At 34.1% G+C, this 21,373-nt stretch overlaps 1 protein-coding gene across 1 annotated transcript; it reads right to left on the bottom strand.

Annotated features, from left to right (window-relative positions):
* Positions 1 to 503: 503 nt before the first annotated feature.
* Positions 504 to 7,949, bottom strand: LOC136829129 (uncharacterized). The gene is made up of 4 exons (XM_067087469.1): positions 7,860 to 7,949; positions 6,502 to 6,649; positions 4,084 to 4,169; positions 504 to 1,146 (listed from the first exon to the last, which is right to left on the bottom strand). The coding sequence occupies exons 1-4, from the start codon at positions 7,917 to 7,919 to the stop codon at positions 1,033 to 1,035; spliced, it is 408 nt and encodes a 135-aa protein (XP_066943570.1). The 5' UTR covers positions 7,920 to 7,949; the 3' UTR covers positions 504 to 1,032.
* Between the last annotated feature and the right edge of the window lie 13,424 nt (positions 7,950 to 21,373).

Raw genomic sequence — 21,373 nt, forward strand, 5'->3', positions numbered from 1 at the left:
GACATAATAGTAGTAGTAGTATTGGTCATGAAATTGCTATTATTAAACTCCTCATTTGCTGCTTTCTGTGATGACATATTGTTATTGTTCCTGCAATAATTGCAGGAACGAGATTTATTGTCCTTTTCTTTCTCATTCCTATGCTTCTGCGAACTTCTACCCGGAGTAAATTCGCCAAATTCGAAGCTGATTGCTTGGAATTTGCATGCATAATAAAAGAGTCTCGAGGACCAAAATTTCCAAAGCTCCTTCCGTATTGTTGCAAAGCCGACCCCAGCAGAAAATAAACATTACTTGCCGAGCCAACAAAAACCGCTGATTGGTTGGCTTCCAACCTATTTGGTTAATACAACTCGAACTTTCCAGTAGTTCAGTTACTCTGTTTCTTTGCGTGAGTGAACAAACCACTTCAAAATCTGTGTGGATTTTTCTGAAAACATTTAGCCTATGCCATTAAAATGGATACAGTATCTCAAAGGTCCCTCAGTAAAAAAACAATGACGGAATCTGCAACAACTCGGGAGACGATATTTTTTCTTTAATTCCGAATCCGATTCGAAACATCAACTTGGATGACCATTTCTGCACAGGGACCGATGAAAACAGCAAATAGATGGGAGGGTTGAGTTCCAAAATATTTATGACCGCGTGTTTTTTTTTTTTTTTTATAGTAGGAAAGCAAAAGAACTATATTTCCTAGTTTATTTGTGCTATTTGATTTATTGGATTTGTTGCAGTATTACTGACAACTCTTGGCCAGGTTTTTTCACAATTGTAACATTTGGTAGTGTTCTTTACATTATCAAAGTTTTACTTCAATGTGTTATTAGTTTGTGAAAGTAAACGGGAATGCTTAGACACCACAAGGGAAAATAGAGATAAATGTTGGAATATAAGCAAAACTGTAAATCAGCAAGAAAATGACATATCAACAATTACTTTGAAAAAAAACGGCAATATGATCCTGGTGAGAAATCGCTGCAAACTCTTGTTCTGGGATAATCCGCCAGTCGGGGAAATAAAACTGCTTAGTTACTGGAGACTTTCTATGGAGTAAGAGACGTCGTTTAAACATTTACTGAAACCAGCGCAGCTGTCCCAACAACAAAGAGCGTTACCAGTACACTCAATGTTGTGCCTGCATCTCTGCAGAAGAAAGAGGAAGCTTTGACATCAGTTCTTAGATCACTTACACACACATGCACACATATACACATACACACACACACACACTCACACACTCACACATATATATAGACATATATATATATATATATATATATATATATATATATATATATATATATATATATATATATATATATATATATATATATATATTACTGACAGGACCTCATTGAAACTGGATGGTATCTAATGGAGATATTTTTATTAAAAAAAGTTACAAACTTTCCAAGACTAACTGTCTTCATTGTCAAGATCCGTCGAATGATCGGACACGTGGTCCAACTGTATTTATAGGTGTGTGGGGGAGTGGATGAAAATCCCTTATACTTTGGGATTAGCCTCCGTCTCCTGTTTAGCCCTGCCCTCGTGATCTTGGCCTTTCTCTGCCCGCAACTCTTTCCAAGTGTGGATTTTCTGTGGTTTCTTGTGTTTTTGCGTTTCTTTCCTATTGTAGAGTGTATGATTTTTCTTGATCGGCTGTCCTCAAATCCATTCTCAATGTTGCTTGCCATTATATTGTTTGCGCATGTTATGAAGGCATTCTCTACAATCAGTCTGGTCGTTTTGCTTGTGTTCCTGTACAAAAAATTCATATTTTTCCAGTCTATTTTGTGGTCTTTTTCCCAACAGTGCTTGGCGACTGCCAGCGTCTGATTATAGTGCCTTATATTTTGTAAATGTTGTTTGCCTCCTCCTTTGCAAGGTTTGCCGCTTTCGCGGAAGTAATGCTCTTCACAGTCTAGACACTGCCATGTATAACCCCTCTCTTACCTCTTCCCCCTCTACCAACTTTTCGTTTCTATTTTATTCCTAATTGTGTTTTTTGTAACTGCCCATCAATTTGAAATTATCTAGCTTCCTATTGATGGTTGTAATAGTGATGTTGTCCGGGACTGTAATTGTTTTCTTCCCTTTCAAATGTTTCTTTTCTATCCCTTTCCTGTCCTCTCCCCAGAATAGTTTTTTCTTGCCTCAATGTGTTCCTGTTCCTACCAATACTTAGGGTATCATAATCTCCTAAAACTCTCCCTCAGGTATTCCAGCTCTTCATCCAAGAATCGGAAAATGGATGGGTTAGTATCTGAATGGCATGTAAAGCATAACATGAACCTTATAGATGAATTATCCAAAATTAACGTAAAAGATTGTAAATTTGCAAGTTTAAATGTAACTTCTATGTTTACCAACGTACCAGTCAAGAAGACGATGGAAGTAATAAAAAAGAATATGAAGGACAAAACTGTTGTCAGCGGCCCTCAGCGTCAATGTGTTTAAGTCGGGCAAAAACCATTACACCCCAAAAAATGTCGTGGCTATGGGTTCGAGTCTTTCGCCGATCTTGGCTAACATTTTTATGGAATGGTTTGAAACGGAAGACTTGGGTAAATTAAAAAAAAGGAACCTAAACATCATCAAATGGCTAAGATACGTGGATGACATCTTGATTATTTATAAGGGAGAAAGGGAAGAACTACACAAGTTCCTAGAGAACATAAATAAACTAAATGAACAAATCTGTGAACAAGAGAAGGAGGGAGAAATCCCTCTCTTTGACGTACTGGTGAAGAGGAAAAGGGGAAAGTTTAAAATTTAAGGTAAATAGGAAGAAGACGCACACCAATTCATATATACATATATGTTCTCCAGTCATAGGAGAGACATTAAAATGGGAGTAATGACAGGGGTTGGCCACTAGGGCTTATAGGATTTGCAGTCCCCAATTCTTGGATGAAGAGCTGGAATACCTGAGGGAGAGTTTTAGGGAGATTAGGATACCCTAAGTATTAGCGGGAATGGGCAACACTAAGGAAAGTAAAAACTATTTTGCGGAGAGGGAAGGGAGAGAAATGGAACATTTGAAAGGGAAGAAAATAATTATCGTCCCGGACAACAACACAGTTACACCCATCAACTGGAAGCTGGATAATTCCAGATTGATAGGCAGTTACAGAAACATCATTAGGAATAAAATAGAAAAAAAAAGTTTGCAGAGGGGGAAGCATGTCTAGACTGTAGAGCGTTACTTTGGTGAAGGCGGCAAATTTTGCAAAGAACGAGGCAAACAACATTTACAAAACATAAAGCACTATAATCAGACATCGGCAATCGCCAAGCACTGTGTGGAAAAAGACCACATAATGGACTGGAAAAATATTAATTTTTTTTTACACAGGAACACAAACAAAATGACCAGACTGATTGTAGAGAATGCCTTCATAACATGCACGAACAATGTAATGGCAGGCAACACTGGAAATAGATTTGAAGGCAGCCTATCAAGAAAAATCATATACTCTACAATAGAAAAGAAACGCAAAAACACAAGAAACCAAAGAAAATCCACACTTGGAAATAATCGCCGGCAGAGCAAGGCCAAAGTCACGAGGGCGGGGCTACACAGGAAACGGAGAATAATCGCATGTATAAGGGCTTGAATCCACTCCTCCACACACCTATAAGTACTTGACAATGAAGGCTGTCAGCCCTGGAAGGCTTGTAACTTTTATTGAATAAATATCTCCACTAGATACCATCCAGTTTCAATGAGGTCCTGTCAGTAAGTGCATTAATGCACAGATAAGTGTGTAAGTGATAAAATTAATATATATATATATATATATATATATATATATATATATATATATATATATATATATATATGCACATTATATATATATATATATATATATATATATATATATATATATATATATATATATATATTTATATATATGTGTGTGTGTATGTATGTATGTATGTATGTATGTGTGCCCTTATGTACACTATCAATTGAAACAAATCATTGTCAAACTGGTTACAAGTTAAAATGAATCATCACATAAAGATCTTTTCATATTACTATTAGTGGACATATTACGTCCTTGATGATATTACCTGCGGGTTAGACGGTGAATTTCTATCTTGCCGCCTATCAATTTTAACACAGCCGTTTGCTGCATGGATGTCGACAGGACACCTATCTGTTACAACAAGAAAGAAAAACATAATTGAGAAAATATCAGATTTACATGTTCATTAAATGTGATGATGTACGTCGTAATATATAAACATGTTCGTGTGATGATATATATATATATATATATATATATATATATATATATATATCATATATATATATATATATATATATATGTATATATATATATATATACATGTATATATATATATATGTATATCTATATAATATACATACATGTATATATATATATATATATATATATATATATATATATATATATATATATATATATATATATATATATATATATATATATATATATATATATATATAATGTAATGTAATAGCCAACACAACACAATGCCCTCTTAACTTTCCGAATTCTTCGCGCTTTTTGGATACGCTTGTCACTACAAAGCCTTCAGATCCAAGTTCAAGATATATGAAGAAATTATGATGTCCGGTAGCGGAAACGAACCCGCATTACCGTAATCACAACGATGTCACGATGGTCAGGTCGGCAACGTGACATCATTGTGATAATGGTAACACGGGTTCATTTCCAACTACTGGACGTCATAATTTCTTCATATTTCTTGCACTGGGATCTTAAGGCTTTGCAGTGACAAGCGTATCCAAGAAAACGTGAAGAGTTCGAGAAGTTAAGAGGGTATTGTGGCTATTGCAATTACATATGTATCTGATAAAAAGTGACCTGTAGATTCTACATATATATATATATATATATATATATATATATATATATATATATATATATATATATATATATATATATATATATATATATATATATATATATATATATATATATATATATATATATATATATATATATCAGATATAAGGAGCCCATAAAAATGCCAAGATGTGGAAAGTAAAGGCTATATTTCAGACACCAAACTGTGCAAATAGTAAATGAGAAAATTTATAGAAAAGCAGTATTTATACCAGAAGGTCCATAGGTCAGTTGTTACTTCACTCCAGTTGACAATTTCTCTTTAATCTTCTTAATCGCTGGTTGGAGGAAGGTTTTATCCGTAATATCTGAATCCCAGGCACTTCTTGAAAGATTCATTGTATTTCTTTGTTTAATCAAGGCTGATTCCACCATCTGGCTTTTGAACCGACAATTGCTGCTATCAGTTATACGAGGCATATTCCAGTTTATTCTGTGATTATGCTCTGTCATACATCCATTTTTATAGCTATCATTACATCTTTATCAAGATTGGTGTAGCAGCAATTTTTCCTAAGAGCCTTATGGATTTGCTACCCAGATTTCCTGGGAAAGGGAATTAAACTAATCCGTAAGCAGCTGTCATCTTTAAAGTACTCTGACCCTTATCTGAGAAAGTGATCCACAAAGCAAACACTTATTTTCTACCGTCGCCCCCAAAACAAGACCAGAGAGACCCCAACAATAAAATAAAAATCCCATGCCTAGACAGGATTAAAACGTTTACACAGACACTTGGAAACTCTAACCCTTTTGCTTTTACCTACCCAAATACATTAGCCAAATCCCTGATTAACGTGCAACAAAAACCAGTCCCCAAAGACACAGGAGTTTACGAAACCCCTTGCCTCGATTGTGACCAATCTTATATCGGCTTTACAGCAAATCACTCCCCCAGAGATTAATACAGCATAAACGTTCAGTTAGGTACAGACAACGGAGCTCAGCTATTTTTAACCACATAAATAACCATAATCACAGAATAAACTGGAATATGTCTCACATAATTTATAGCAGCAATTGTCGGTTCAAAAGCCAGATGGTGGAATCAGCCTTGATTAAACAAAGAAATACAATGAATCTTGTAAGAAGTGCCTGGGATTCAGATATTATTATAGATAACATCTTCCTCCAACCAGCGATTAAGAAGATTAAAGAAAAATTGTCAACTGGAGTGACGTAATGGCTGACATGTGGACCTTCTGGTATTAATACCACTTTTCTGTAACTTTTTCTCATTCACTATTTGCCTGAGGAGAGAGACAGTTTGGTGTCTGAAATATAGCCTTTATTTTCCACATTTTGGCGTTTTTATGGGCTCCTTATGTTTGGTGGAATTCTGTTTTAACAGAAAATATTTCACAGTCATATATATATATATATATATATATATATATATATATATATATATATATATATATATATATATATATATACACACACTGTACATTCAGTACAAAGCTACAAAAATAATGATACTCGTCGTCCGGAAATGATGGCTAATTAAACCCATAATAATTACAGTCCGAGCAGATAGAGCATAACCAGGAGAGACTGAAAGCCGTAATGCACCTACTGTCGCAACACAAAAGAAACGGGGGATTTCCGCACCAGGCGTCGCACGGTCCAGCTGGCCTGTGAGGAGAGCGAGCTGCAGCCGAGGTCAGCAGCAGCAGCAGCAGCAGGCACAGCACCAGTTGGGAAAGGAAAAATTCGTGGCGACCCTGCGAGTAAAATAACATGTTGTATCGCAAAGGGCAGAGTTTTGACAAGGCAAAGCCAAAGAGAAAGTTACAAAATTGGTAAAGGGTGGCCAAGGAGAGCTGGGAAAAATGCTGCGAAAAGAATGAAAGAAAATGTGAAGGGAAGGGAGGGAGAGGAAACAAAATGAATTAAAAGCGTGTTTTAGAATACAGTGAAATATCGAAGAAGAAGAAGAAGAAAAAAGATATTCAGCACAAGAAATAAAAAGAATGCATTTTCTCAATTTCTCCAAAACAAAAAACAAAACAAAATTTAGTCCTGTAGGTGTATGCTACTACGGTCACATGTACACGCACTATACCTGTGAAGCATTAGATATAATTAAATCAAACAAACGTGGACATAAAAGTGAGCTTACGTGGAATCCCAAAGAGAACTCAAACCCTAAAAAATAATTAGGGCAGGCTATGGCACATAAATGTGGCACCTGGGAAGAACCGGCTGCGACAAATAGTGGCATAATTACTCCACTTAGAGCGAGAGAAAACAGATATGAAATTAATGATTGTGAGAACCCTGATCTACAAGTAGAATTATAACTAATGTACAATGTCTAGTATTGCAAATATATTGTATGCATGAACTTTGAATAAATATTTGTCATTTTGTCAGGTCACTTGGTGAGAACCAAACTCCTTGTATTTTTCTTTTCTGGTTTGTTCATAGATAGAACGAAACACAAGATATATATATATATATATATATATATATATATATATATATATATATATATATATATATTGTTGTTTCTGTTCTTTCTATCTATGTATCTATATATATATATATATATCTATCTATATATATATATATATATATATATATATATATATATATATATATATATATATATCATACATTACTACAGGTGAAAAATAAGAGACGTACAAAAGTGATTTTGATCATATATACACACACACACACACACATATATATATATATATATATATATATATATATATATATATATATATATAGAGAGAGAGAGAGAGAGAGAGAGAGAGAGAGAGAGAGAGAGAGAGAGAGAGAGAGGTTATACGTAGAAAATTCTGTATAAAGTGATTCTGAGCAATGGCACCTTTGGATCCTGCTATGGTGCGTAAAATTTTCAAGATAACGTAGAAATGAAAAAAGCTCACTAAATCGAGGTGAAAATATTTTCTCTTTACGTACCATGATAGAGAGAGGATGACCGAAATATAATGATTTGCACTCAGCTGCGTCTTGCTGCATGCCAAGAACCAAGCTCAACCGCACTGGTGGGCCAAAGGCTGAGTTTTTGTTCGGTCGTCTCGTGTAAATTGATCTTGTTGCCATAGACACATAAGGCAGATTTATTAATCTCTGATATTGATTATTAAAAACTAAATTGTCAAATTTTTTTGTCTTGACCAATTTAGACAATATCAGATTAAACCTAAAAAATATTCACATACTACTGAATATAAAAAGATTAAAGCAATAATTGGCAGCTGAACACAATGCGATTAGAGGCAAAGTCACAACATGCAACTGTGAGAATATCCAGTCATCTCATCAGAGCAAGTAATAGCACTAAAAACAAAAATCAGAATCATGTCATGATTTTATTGTTGCAATAAAATTCCTTTCTCTCTCTCTCTCTCTCTCTCTCTCTCTCTCTCTCTCTCTCTCTCTCTCTCTCTCTCTCTCTCCCTACATAGACGCTTAAGATTACCTATATATCTATATATATATATATATATATATATATATATATATATATATATATATATATATATATATATATACATACACACACATACACAGACATACATATCACTAACAGCGCTATTCCACACCTACATGGTCTATATCAATACGTATGTATTTTCCTGGTCTTCCTCCTCTCCTTATTCTTACTAATTCCACGAGACATCCTTCTCACCAACTCATCCTCTCCCATTCTCTCCATGTGACCAAGCATCCACAAAGTACTAATCCTTCTTTTCACTTATGACCTGCCACGTCCTCTTGCCTCTGTATTTCGCACCATTTCATTCCTTCTTGCTCCACAAACACTATTTTACAAAATTCATCCCAACAAGTCCCAGTGTTCACTCCTTTATTTACATTGAATATTTACACTTCACTTCCATCATGTCAAAATTCTATCAGTTCCAACATATGTTTTGCCCAGGCCCCTGCATGCCACAAACAACTTTTTCCCTTTTACTTCCAAACTAAAACACCGGCCTTTCATAGAACTCGCTTTACTATTTTTCACTGAATGCTACAACATATACAGCAAACTTTTACGGCTAAAAAATACAAAAATGTTTCATGGAAATCTGTTTTCAATATTATTGACATCCAATTTTGGAAACAATTTATACGAAATTATTTTTGTGATTGGAATTGAAAGTTGTAGATTGTTTCAGGAAAGCCCATTTAAAAACAAAATTAAATTTCTTAAAAACGGAGAATGTAAGGTAAAACGGAGATCAGTAAATAGCTGCATTGATAAACTTTTTTTCTCCGCAGATTTGTTTCCTCTAACAAAGTCTCAAGACAACTTATGTGGCTCAGAGAATTTTAATGGTCTTCACGAAAAGAGAAGACTAAACACGGCTGGGATTTTTCACCTGAGGAATATTAAGAAAATGCAAATGCAATACTAAAGGAGACCAATATTAACACTATGGTATTATTGTGCCTCTGTCATCTCAATTTTTAAGTTACACACTAGCTAATTATACCCCCAGTGATGTCTAGAGATGAATTATTAGGCACATTTACGAAAAACTAAGGAAGAAATATGTGAGAGAGGTGACGCGTGGGTAAGAAAGTTGTAAAAATATTTCCAGTGCAGATGGCAAATGTAGTAATTTTTTTTTTTTTAATTCAGCCACGTAAAACTGAATTTCGTTTCAATCCATCATTTTACTATTCTGTTGAAACATACTGAGAATTAGAATTAACTGTTTGCGAGGAAGCAATCTTTCCTGGAAATCGATGATGAAGACAAACTTCTTCTGTGTGGACTTGGATTGCTGACCTGTTATTTGACAGACTGACTAACACTGTTCAGTCACCCACAGTCACAATAGAAATAGTGGAATTACTGCATACAGTTTTGAATAATAGCGGGCCTACTGTACCCATATTTATGATTTTACTCACTAACCCCCCACCCCCCCACCCAAAAAAAAAGTGAAGTGTCCATTTTAAGCAGGTAGCCTCTCCAGGAAATAGATGATAAAGATATATATCCAAAGAGGCTTGGGTCTTTATCATCAATTTTCAGGCGAGATTTCCTGCTTACAATACATACTTCACTTATTGGGGAGGAGAATTAAATACGTTCAGTCACTGCTGGTGTGTCCGGAAATGGGGAAAACTATAAACAAGGGTACTGTAGACCAGCTATGCTTTTAAGGTATCTGTAGTAACGTATCTGATTCCACTAATCTTATTTCTCCTGTGCTGGAGTAGCTAGAGGATTCTTTTGTTAGTGATGATATTGTTGTTGGTGGAATTCTGCTTTTGCAGAATTCTGTGACATTTCCTATTTATTTTCTCTGAACGGATATGCATTTAAAGTTAATTTTTTACCGTCGATTAACGGATTGATGTATTTCTTAAACCAGTATCGAACCAACTAAACCCGTCGACTTCGTATACTAGGTAGTTTATTTACGATAGATTTTTTGCACAAAAATTTTCTCATACAAATCAACACTTTCAAATAGGTTATGCAAACTTGATAAAATGAATCTCGTATTTCATAAGCAAGACGGGGTCAATTACATTGCGTTTTCTTTTAAGATCAAGATTTTTCAAAAGCCATGATACAAATAATGGGACTTAAATAACATCAGATGTAGAACATAAACAGTGCGTAATAATGTGATAGAAATATCAATACCTTTGTTCAAGACTGAAGATGTTGATTTGATGGAAAAGGAATCTCATGGTTAAGTTGGACGAAGGGCTGTATAAAAAACTTCCAAAATTACACACAAAACCAAAAATCATTAAAATATTTTCATAAAATGTAGATCAACAGGAGTTAAAATTATGTTCACAATAAAATGAAAGACAAAGTAGTACACACATACACACACACAAACACACTAACAGATGTGCACAAACTGAGAGAGAGAGAGAGAGAGAGAGAGAGAGAGAGAGAGGAGAATCTGTTATCAGTGGTTTCATTTCCCCCTTAGTAAAGTGAATGTTTAGAAACCACCAGCATTCATTCAGTCCCTTTTCACGTTAATACTCGTTCTTCCCCTCAATTTAATAACAACGATAAGAGACAATGGAACGGAATCGTATAACAATGAAAGACGAGATTACTTTTCATTACTTCTGTTGGAGTAATGGTTTAAAACTGAACATCATTTACTTGTCTATTGATTGAAATTTACCGTGTAAGGTTTTATTAAATTTTCGTTGAACCTTATCCCGTTTATTCTCTTTTGCAAATCCTTGCAACTTGCTGCTTAAGATAATGGAAAATATATAGCACAAAATCTCAGCATGGTTTCATATCATTTCCCATTTTTGCTATGCACTAAAGAAAAAGGTATATACCTAAACAAATCACTATGTCAAAAATGTTTCAGAACAACATCATTTGTATCATCTAGAATTTAACGTATTGCACCAGTAATTATATGTGGAACCCATGGAAGAGAAAAGACAATTGTCATGCAAATAATATTTCACGTTATTATTACAAATAATATATATCATTCGCTATTCAGGGAACTTTAAAGATGTTGAATTCCCTTTGCAATAGATGGATTGCTGATACCGAAATTTACATAATAAAACATATTTAATCACGGAGAAAGAGAAAGAACACGGATGTTCAAAAAGCTTGAAATGACATCCATTTCTTCAAAAAGTGATGACAGACTTCCAGCGAGTTTCCAAATTCAGATGCGCTGAATGTTTCATCACAATTATACAATAAAATCTGTTGGCTACACATAACAGCGATGACCTAGAACTTGTGTGTTCTGGTCGTGATCCAAATTCAGGGATTTGAAAAAGTCCAATGTTTTTGATGAACCTGGAGAGAGAGAACGATATTTATAGGGACGCTGAAAAGAATTCGGCTCTACAGTAGAATTGGAAAACATTTTTTTAAAACATGTCAAAGAAAACCTTTGGACGTCAATATTGATCGTTTTTTTATTTTTTTATTTTGCACTGAAAATGGGATCTCGATCAGATTCTTCTAAAAAAATTTATGTTTGTGGTTCGGCCAACTAAACCGAAAAGACTTTTTTTATTAGAATGTAAGAGAAAATCCTCTCCAGTGAACTCAATAAAATAAAATGAAAACGAGAAAAGCATTGAAACTGAGAGATGTCATATAAGGCTCTGCCTGCTTGCTTACGTATTGCAAATGTATTGCATACCTTGGATATCATTGTTATTTTCCTACGTTAAATTTGTAATGGGAGAAAGAAGAAAAATGTTGTATAACATTTCGTCAATCTCTCTCCCTCACCTGGTTCTTTTGGCGAAGTAGTATGCATTCCAGTGCTGACAGCTGACCTTCACTTTCCTTGTATGCAATGCACGGGTTATTTGTCCCATGTATATGCACTCAAACCCTGCTGTCTGCCAGTGTGCTGGAAAAATACAAAGACTGATTTTATCTTTGGAATGTAAAATTCGCTTATATTCCTATGATGAACTTTGTTTTGTCAGTTAGTACTAAGTATATCAACAGCAAATATTTTTTGGTATATAATGAACCCATAAGCTAAGGTCCTTCTAATTATTTATTCAAAATCAGATTTCAAAGTATGCGGTTATTCAGTTGCCTTATACTGGCGATTATCACGCAAATTATCAAGAGTTGTGAGGAGATTAGAAAATAAAGTCATACCTCATGAATAAATTTAGCTATTATGAGGACAAGGTTTTTTTTAGGCAAAACTAAAACTAAGCTTTATACTTTTGAATTTTCCATCGGTATGTAGTGCTATCATTCTGTTATATTAAAAGTAATGTCAGTATATCGTAAGTGCACTTGCAGATCCGAGATTCTAAAAAACTGGGCCAGTTTTCAAACAGAAAGCCGTTAATATATGTCCCACATTGAGTGTTTTTTTTTTATTGTAATACATATCATGTTCTTCCATTACATGCAGAATTCATTAGATAGCAAATCCGAATGGATAATCAAAATTAGTGACTGAAGTTATCAAATTATTATTCCTAATTACCTTCCAATTCAATATGAACAAAGTAGACCTATACAGCACATAATAGTGTAGATTCCAAATGAATAGATTTCAAGTCACTTTTTTCTCCCGTGCTTTTGTACTGTAGATTATTCCCTTGGCTGCTCTTCCTTTCCATTCCCCAAATTGGCAATGGAAAGCCAAAAGTTTTCATCTCAGCCCCCTGATCGCGTCAGCTCCTTTCCCAAAGGCTGAACTGTGCTGGAATAGTAAAACAAGCTCACGACGCTGCCGCTCGCCGAGTTGCAAATTAACGAGACGTGAACGGATCAGGGAGGAACGCCTTTGGCCAAAAAGAGTAATTGCATAGCCTTCAGTAACTTCTGTCCAGGGAATTCAGTTCCATCACAAGTTGGTACTTGATCCATTCTGGCCGAAGGTTAATGGCCAGCGCGCCGTTGAATTGTATCAACAGCACAGATCTCTTGTTACTGGACATGTCGCTGAATTTGTTTTTAGACATTTTTGGCAAGGCAAAATGCATGTACTATAAAGGTGTTGCTTTTTTCTGACATAATCAAATGATCTTTATTTCCCAATTACATTCTGTTGTGAGCAAGCCGAAGCAATGAACCTCATATCCCCTAATGAACTTCCACCTACAAATTCCTTAATTTATGCTCTTATATAGCTTCTTTATACTCTCTAAACCATTAGTGCTTAAGACAAATGGATATTCGAAATACAAACAATTCATTTTCCCAACTCACATGTATACATATACATATGTATATATATATATATATATATATATATATATATATATATATATATATATATATATATATATATATATATATATATGCCTTGATAATAAATAATATTGTTAAGGCCACGTAGAACGTTTTATTTCCCAAGCTTTTGAGGTAAATAACCTCATTCTCGTGCTAAAATTATTAACAAAACATATTTTTTAACAATTTTTATGACCTGTCAATAGTTTCAGCCTCATGATGATGCTTTTTACTCGAAAGATTGCAAAATAAAGTGTCCTAGCTGGCCTTAGCAATATTATTCATTATCAATCTAAGATTTCCAAGTAGCCACCCTATCATTGAAATTATATATACTTTATGTTTGTGTCTGTGTGTGCGTGTGTCTGTGTTCGCCCAGGCACATGGAAGTATGTTTGCCATTTTTCCATGCCAGTTAAAAGATAATTGTAACAAACCAATCTAAGATTCCAGTCAACTTCAAAAGGTCTAACACATAATTTAGTTGTGTTACCTAAATATATAAACCCGTTTCGATCATTTTTTATTAAAAATAAACAAATTTTTTTCTTTGTTTCTAAATCTGAAAGCAGTTCTCTTACCTTGGAAGATTTGTATACCTGTAATAGAATATGCAAAGAACTGCTTGCGTGCTATACGATATCCGACCAAACATCGAGACATTCTCTTTTATGAGTATGAATTTTAGGTGTGCACTTTATACCCAGAATATTCAGGTATTCTTTTATAACTTCCCAGCCGTCTGGCAAACGGCAACGCATGAGACAGCATATATATGGCACATATAATCCAGGCTATGAATGCAAAAGCAGATGCATGGTGGGTCTGGAACAATGAAATGCATATTTTCCGTTTCCATGAATTTGGAAAAAGGTTGGAAAATTATTTTTTTTTTTTTACGAGTAGCAGAAGAATCTTGATTGGGTGAAATGCGAAAGAGTTATTTCTATGAAATTATTATTCATATTCATGTCGGCATTCAAGATGAAATCTTTAAACAGGATTAAATTGATATGTAAATTATAAATATTTCCCTGACTCATTTATAGTAGGATTTATTTTGTATATCTTAATATGTGTTTTTTTTTTTTTATTAAACTTATAGATAAAAAACAAATGATTTGACATCTTTCACAAAACCAAATTCCTCTCTGGAAATGGTTCTCCTTTTGAACTTTCCGGCTGAAAAGTTTCCTTTCCTAGTCTCTGAAGAGTCATTTCCAATGCAAATCAACATCGAATTCTTTCAAATCTCCCAGAAAAGCCCGTCCACCGTCCGTTTTGCCAAAAATATTTTTGTCACTTCTGTAATGACTTTACATGTCAGAAGACAAAAACAGACTTTATATCACTGCTGGCGTCTGCTTTACTTATTTTAACAAAAGGATTGTTGATGCATAACAATCCGCATATTCACACGCGACAATAAGCGAGACACATCTATAGAAAAAGACCAGAAACATAACATTCACTCTTGTTGTCGTTACACAGACATGCATTCGCCATAATAACTCAAGAAACGAACCCACAGCATTTAATATGGAAACAGATTTGCATAAGGTGGCGCTTCTAAACAACTCTAAGGTAGCAGTGTTTTGGCAGTTCTGCACTACTCTTCACCAAGACAAACATTTCCGTTATCGTTGGCGGGGGGGGGGTGTGTTTAAGAGATAAACAGGGTACCCACGCAGGAAGTGCCCTCTTATCCTGCACTTTCTGAAGTTCTTCCTAAATACTATGGGGCTCACCATTCCAACTTTCAGACAGCCCATCATTTTAGGGGATGACGGTGGAAAACTGGCGAAGGTCTGCGCTGTTGAAATAGTTTCCACTCTGAAAGGTTTCACCTTAGTATTACATTTCCTTCATTTCCATTGACGTTAAAAACGCACCCAGGAAATGTGATGATATCTATTGTAGATTACAGATCAATCCGGAATCCTAGCAAATCTTTGTTACGATTTTTTATTTTTTTTGAGGGGGGCGTGGTAATTTTGTAAATTTGAGGTTTTATGGATTATAGCACGTTAGTTGGGTCCAAAACAAGCTACTCTTTCATAGGGTAAGCAGCTGAAAAATGTCTGACACTAATATGAGAACTAAACTAACATGATCGTGGTACATTAATCCTTTTATGAATTATCAAAATATTAGGACTACCTTACACAAAAGATGAGTCAAACTGCAGATCACTATCAGCTGTAATATATCAGCTTGTTAAAGTTTCTATATATAGAAACCGGCTATTACACACTAAATATAGGAAAGCAAACTGTCATGAAATTGGCGCTAACCTTATTACCTGTCAGTCAGTCGTAAGATATTGAGGTAATACCATCAGTTCATTAGTTCTGGTGAGTGGACTGTCGCCACCCACAAGCTGTTGTCTACACGCAAGTTTTAATGGCAGTTTCGATGAACTGACAGAAAAAATGACAGGTAAACTTGTGGGTGTTAGGGAGGAGAAAGCAGGAGAGAGAGAGAGTGTGTTTATCGAATGTCATTCAGAGTTTTATCGGGCAGTGCCAGGTTGATCAGCTAGTATATATATATATATATATATATATATATATATATATATATATATATATATATATATATATATATACATACATACATACATACATACATACATACATACATACATACATACATACATACATATCGTCAAAGATGGCTGTATGGGCACACTCTCTAGCAAAATTGTTATGTCCCTAGTAGCTAGTCGACTGCAGTGGGTCACAGTCAAAATGAAGAAATGGAACAGGGCTGGATCTTCATCCGGAAAAGCATGTTCATAAATATAAATATAAATATTGTATATACATATATATAGTTTATATATATATATGTGTGTGTGTGCTTTTGTCAATACTTACGGTATGTGCGTATTTGTGTGTATGAGGATACTTTTCATTCACAACAAACATGAGCTGCCGTTCTTAAAGTAACTTGAATGTATACAGTGAACATGAAGCAGTTTTCATGAAGAAAATGTGTTCTTTCTAGTAATGAACAAACAGTTTTTTCTCTATATCTTAGTTAGGTTCTGTTTTTTTTTCGTGTATAAATGAACTGTACGAAGAATCATTAAATGGATTGTATGCAGAATCATACTGTACAAACAAATTTTTATGAAAACATATTGTTTACGACTAATATGCAACATGACAATACCTAGATGTAGAGTCTAGTTTAGGAACATGAAAGTGATCTTTACATTTTGCCCTGTTTGGAATGCAAAGGAGTCACAGTGAACCCCTAACACAGAAATGCAATACTCTCCAGGTGACGGAGAGGAATTGACGATTTGGTGTGAAATTCTTTTCTATTGCTTTCCTTTCACCACTTCTGCCTGCGGGTTGCAAGAGTTAATACCATTACCACGTTGAGATTTAGGTTCGTTTATAATATTGCGGTATTCAGTTTCGAAGGTCAGAGGTTATCACTTCATATGTGATAAAGATGTTGTTAAGGGTCTCCAAGTATAAAAATTAATCTTTGATATTTTTTCGGTTGGATTGCAAAAAATTTCCTCTTCAGGCTATCCCATTTTCGCTCGAAAAACAGTCATTGCCAACATGGGAGTCGGAAAGTTTTCTTTCCTTCCTTAAAAGTTTATTTCAATTTCACTGAGGAGCGAAATTCGTTCCAATCTCACTATGATATCGTCCCGTTCCAAACTTTGTCGAAAACGTTATTCAGCTTTATGTTCGCCCTCTTCTTTTTACTAAAATGTTTCCGATCGTTTGTTTAAAAATATCATTAATGGGGTATAAGTATACAACGCAAAGATTTTTCATTAATCTTAGAATATACGTAGGTTGTTATTTTTGTAAGTTTAGACTTTCTTACAGTGAACGACCTGGATATTTGAGAATCCTTTGCTTTTCTAGGACCGAATACTTATTATACAATCATGTCCGTCTTTGCGAAAGGCATTACACGTATTATCTTTAAGAAGTGCGAACAACTGGAACTGAAGATACCAATAGCTTCTTCCATTGAAAAATATAGAAAATACCAACAACTGATTCATTATGATGCGCTTAGACCATGCTTATGCCTCGACGGTCACTACATAATAGCTAGCAAGTAATACTAACAGGGAACTAATGGCAACGCTGTATTGTTGAAGCTTAAGAACCACAAAGGTATTACCCTCAGAAGGGCAAAGAAGACTGATATGTCATTAATAATACTGAGAAGTACTATGAGACACCAATTTAGATCCTTAGTGCCCAAACTAAATTTTCAGTGATTACTAAGGAACCCAACTAATGGCATCCAAAGAGAACTGAACGCCATGATGGACACTATTAGGGGTACATTGTATGTCCACCCCAAAGTTGCTAAGAACTTGGATACACAGATACATTGGGATGCTAAATACCATGAGGCTGATGACCACCTACCTACGATTATCAGCCATATTTGCAACCCCACATGCAACTCTATTCAGTTTTTTGTACTGTATACCTTTGGTCATCCTAGAAATTTATGTAGGTGTACCCGAGAACCTCACCCCGAGTAACCATGACTTACTTGCTCATCAAGATATGTACTAAGATGGCCCAATTCAGGATTCATTGTAAATGCATATATGTTCAACAAGACGGTGTTGCCATGAACTCCTCCAGAAAGTCCTCTTTGCTAATGTTTAAACAGGAACTATTAAAGAATTTGCATATTCCCTCTAAAGGATGTCCTGCACCGACTGCAGGGGTATAGATGATACCCTCGTCTGTGTATCTGACAAATAATATTCACTGAGGTGTCTGCTCACTTCTACTTTTAAACTAGAGACCAGAACCGAGCAGCTCTTCTTGAATATTCATGTGGCTTAAGAAGAAATGCATTTTAGAGCTAAGTTTATACCAAGCCTAAGGATCTGAATGGTCCAAGTCGAACTCAACTCTTGAGCTCAAGAACAGTAGGAAGTTGCTCTTCTTGGACATTTATGTGACCCAAGGAGAAAGGGGTTACAGAACTTAATTCATGCCAAACCTGTGAACCTAATGTCTGCCTGAATATTATTAATGAATTACAAAGGAGATATAATGACAACATGTGCCAGGTGAACCCTAATTCACTCTTCAAACTGAATAGCCACTTACGAGGAATAGGAAAGAATCACCTAAGTCCTTGTCTAAAATGAGTATGCTAATAAGGATATCCAGTATATTCAAAAATATTATTGAGAAATGGTATTAAAACCTGGAATATCAGTGACAACGAGGACATACGCTCACTTAACAATTTGTGTTACTGGATGTTTATAGAGATAATTTGTGGACATTCTCATCAATTTTTTTTCATTGTAAAAAGCACTTCGCAGTATATGCACACCTGTTTCACAGGTATTCTACCGAAATCATCAATCTGAGTTGTACCACAGTCGTTTTCATTAATAAAATACATATTTTTTAGTATGAAATTGAAAAACAAATGGAAATGCTACCCTTACAGCTCTATTAATAAGTGACAGAGTGAAATTAAATACACACAGTCGTTTCCAATGGGTAACCATATTGCATGATGAAATTGCAATATATTTTCCAATGCGGGAAAATTAATTTGCAGTATACATGTAAACAACGATGATTTAGCAGCGTCACTCTAGGGTATATGAGCTGATTAGCTTTTTTTTTTTTTTCGTGATTTCGGTTATTTATATATTTTTTCAGGATATATTTTTACTTCAAGGAGAAGGTTAAATTTCATTTTAGTTTCGGCATCTTTAAACATAAAAAAATCAGTTTTGAGACGATCTAAGAAATTGCTATTTTAAGAAATTATTTTAATGTCTCATGGCAAACACGCGCTTTTCTTAATGTCTAAAAAAAACTATATTAGTATAATTTCAGTATTTAATATGCTTCGGAAAAATTTCATTTACCATTCTTTTTTTGTAGTGTTTGTTCTCATATTCATTCACAGGAAAAAACAAAGGCAGCTTTAATCCGACATTCAAATAGTTTAGTAAAACACTTAAATGATAAAGTAAAGAATATTTGGAAAACACTATGTACAATGAAACAAATAAAATTCTTTAAAAAGCTTCAGCTAAGTGATAATTAATATTAAAATTGACAAACATGAATATAGAAGACGTATTGAGGTTTTTCTTTAATAAATAAAATTCTAATGTTCTCACGAGACCGAAATATATATTATATCTATTAATAGGGATTTAGAAAACAACTGATCATGTTTCTATTGGTGTCTCTTTCATATCCATGACAAATAAAAATGAACCTAAACAGTGAATGCTAAATGGCCCTCAAAAAAGCACTAGACTGGTAACATTTGTTCATAAACTGCCAATTACCAACATGAAAAAATGTATAGCAATTTCATCATGTAATATGATTGACACATATAAACTGCAGTGTATATTAGATTTCAGTTTACCATTTATTAATTGCCACTGTGACACTAACAATTCCATCTGTATATATGTATTTTTATTCTGTATATATGTACAAATATAATATATATATATATATATATATATATATATATATATATATATATATATATATATATATATATATATATATATATATATATATATATATATATATATATATATATATATACTTCATCACTTACACAATTATCTGTGCATTAATGAGATTACTGACAGGACCTCATTGAAACTGGATGGTATCTAGCCGAGATATTTATTCTATAAAAGTTACAAGCCTTCCAGGACTAACAGTCCTCCTTGTCGAGTATCCGTCCCTAGGGGATGCAATGCACTTAGAGACAGGGGCTAGTACTAAGTACGGTGAAATGCGTTCGGCACTCCAGGGGCTAATCAGTGTAGATGAATCACTGTTTCGCTTGTTTAGTACTAGCCCTCGGGGATGAAATGTTCCTAAACAAGTTGCTCATTTCACAAATTCCATAGGGATTTATCCCTGGATTTCACACATTCCCTGTAACATATATATTATATATATATATATATATATATATATATATATATATATATATATATATATATATATATATACATATATATATACACACATAATCACTTCAAAACGTGATTCGTTTGATATATATATATATATATATATATATATATATATATATATATATATACATACAGGTATATGTCTATTATGTATATATATATATTATATATATGTATTATTTTATATTATATATATATGGATATATATATATATATATATACATTTGAAACAAAAAAAGTTTCTTTTTTAGTTACTGTGATGGAATGGAATATCTCACATAACGGCGAATTAAAAAAAAAAAAAAAAAGGACAGGTATAGATGTTATAGAAACGCTTCTTCGCTAATCTAACGAAGAAATTGACAAGAGTAAAAATCGTATTATTATTATTATTATTATTATTATTATTATTATTATTATTATTACTTCGTCTGAAATAAATGGTGTAAAAGTTGTAATGATGTATATCCATCCCTTTTTTTTATTCTTAGTTTTTATCCGTGTCGCTAAGCTCTCGAATATGAGAGTAAGAAAAGAGCGTGTTGAGACGATAAGTCCCGACTCAAGGAACGGTACGTACCGATCCGAAGCTCGGACCCACGTATCTTAATTCTGAATATTTAAGCAAGGGTCAGTGAAGAGAGACTTGACCCGAAGATATTGTGATGATTAAACATTAAGATCATTCTAAATAGACCATCTGTGTTGTACACAGTAAACGTAAAAACATGGGTTCATGTC

This window comes from Macrobrachium rosenbergii, chromosome 44 (assembly GCF_040412425.1).
Source record: "Macrobrachium rosenbergii isolate ZJJX-2024 chromosome 44, ASM4041242v1, whole genome shotgun sequence".
NCBI lineage: Eukaryota > Metazoa > Arthropoda > Malacostraca > Decapoda > Palaemonidae > Macrobrachium > Macrobrachium rosenbergii.

What these genes read in the sequence shown, in the direction of transcription:
- LOC136829129 (XM_067087469.1), bottom strand. Translation starts at nt 7,919, where the DNA reads ATGCAGCAAGACGCAGCTGAGTGCAAATCATTATATTTCGGTCATCCT. An exon ending in GTTTCTTTTGTGTTGCGACA is followed by an intron (nt 4,170 to 6,501) that starts GTAGGTGCATTA and finishes TTGTTGTAACAG; the next exon opens with ATAGGTGTCCTGTCGACATC. An exon ending in ATTCACCGTCTAACCCGCAG is followed by an intron (nt 1,147 to 4,083) that starts GTAATATCATCA and finishes TTTCTTCTGCAG; the next exon opens with AGATGCAGGCACAACATTGA.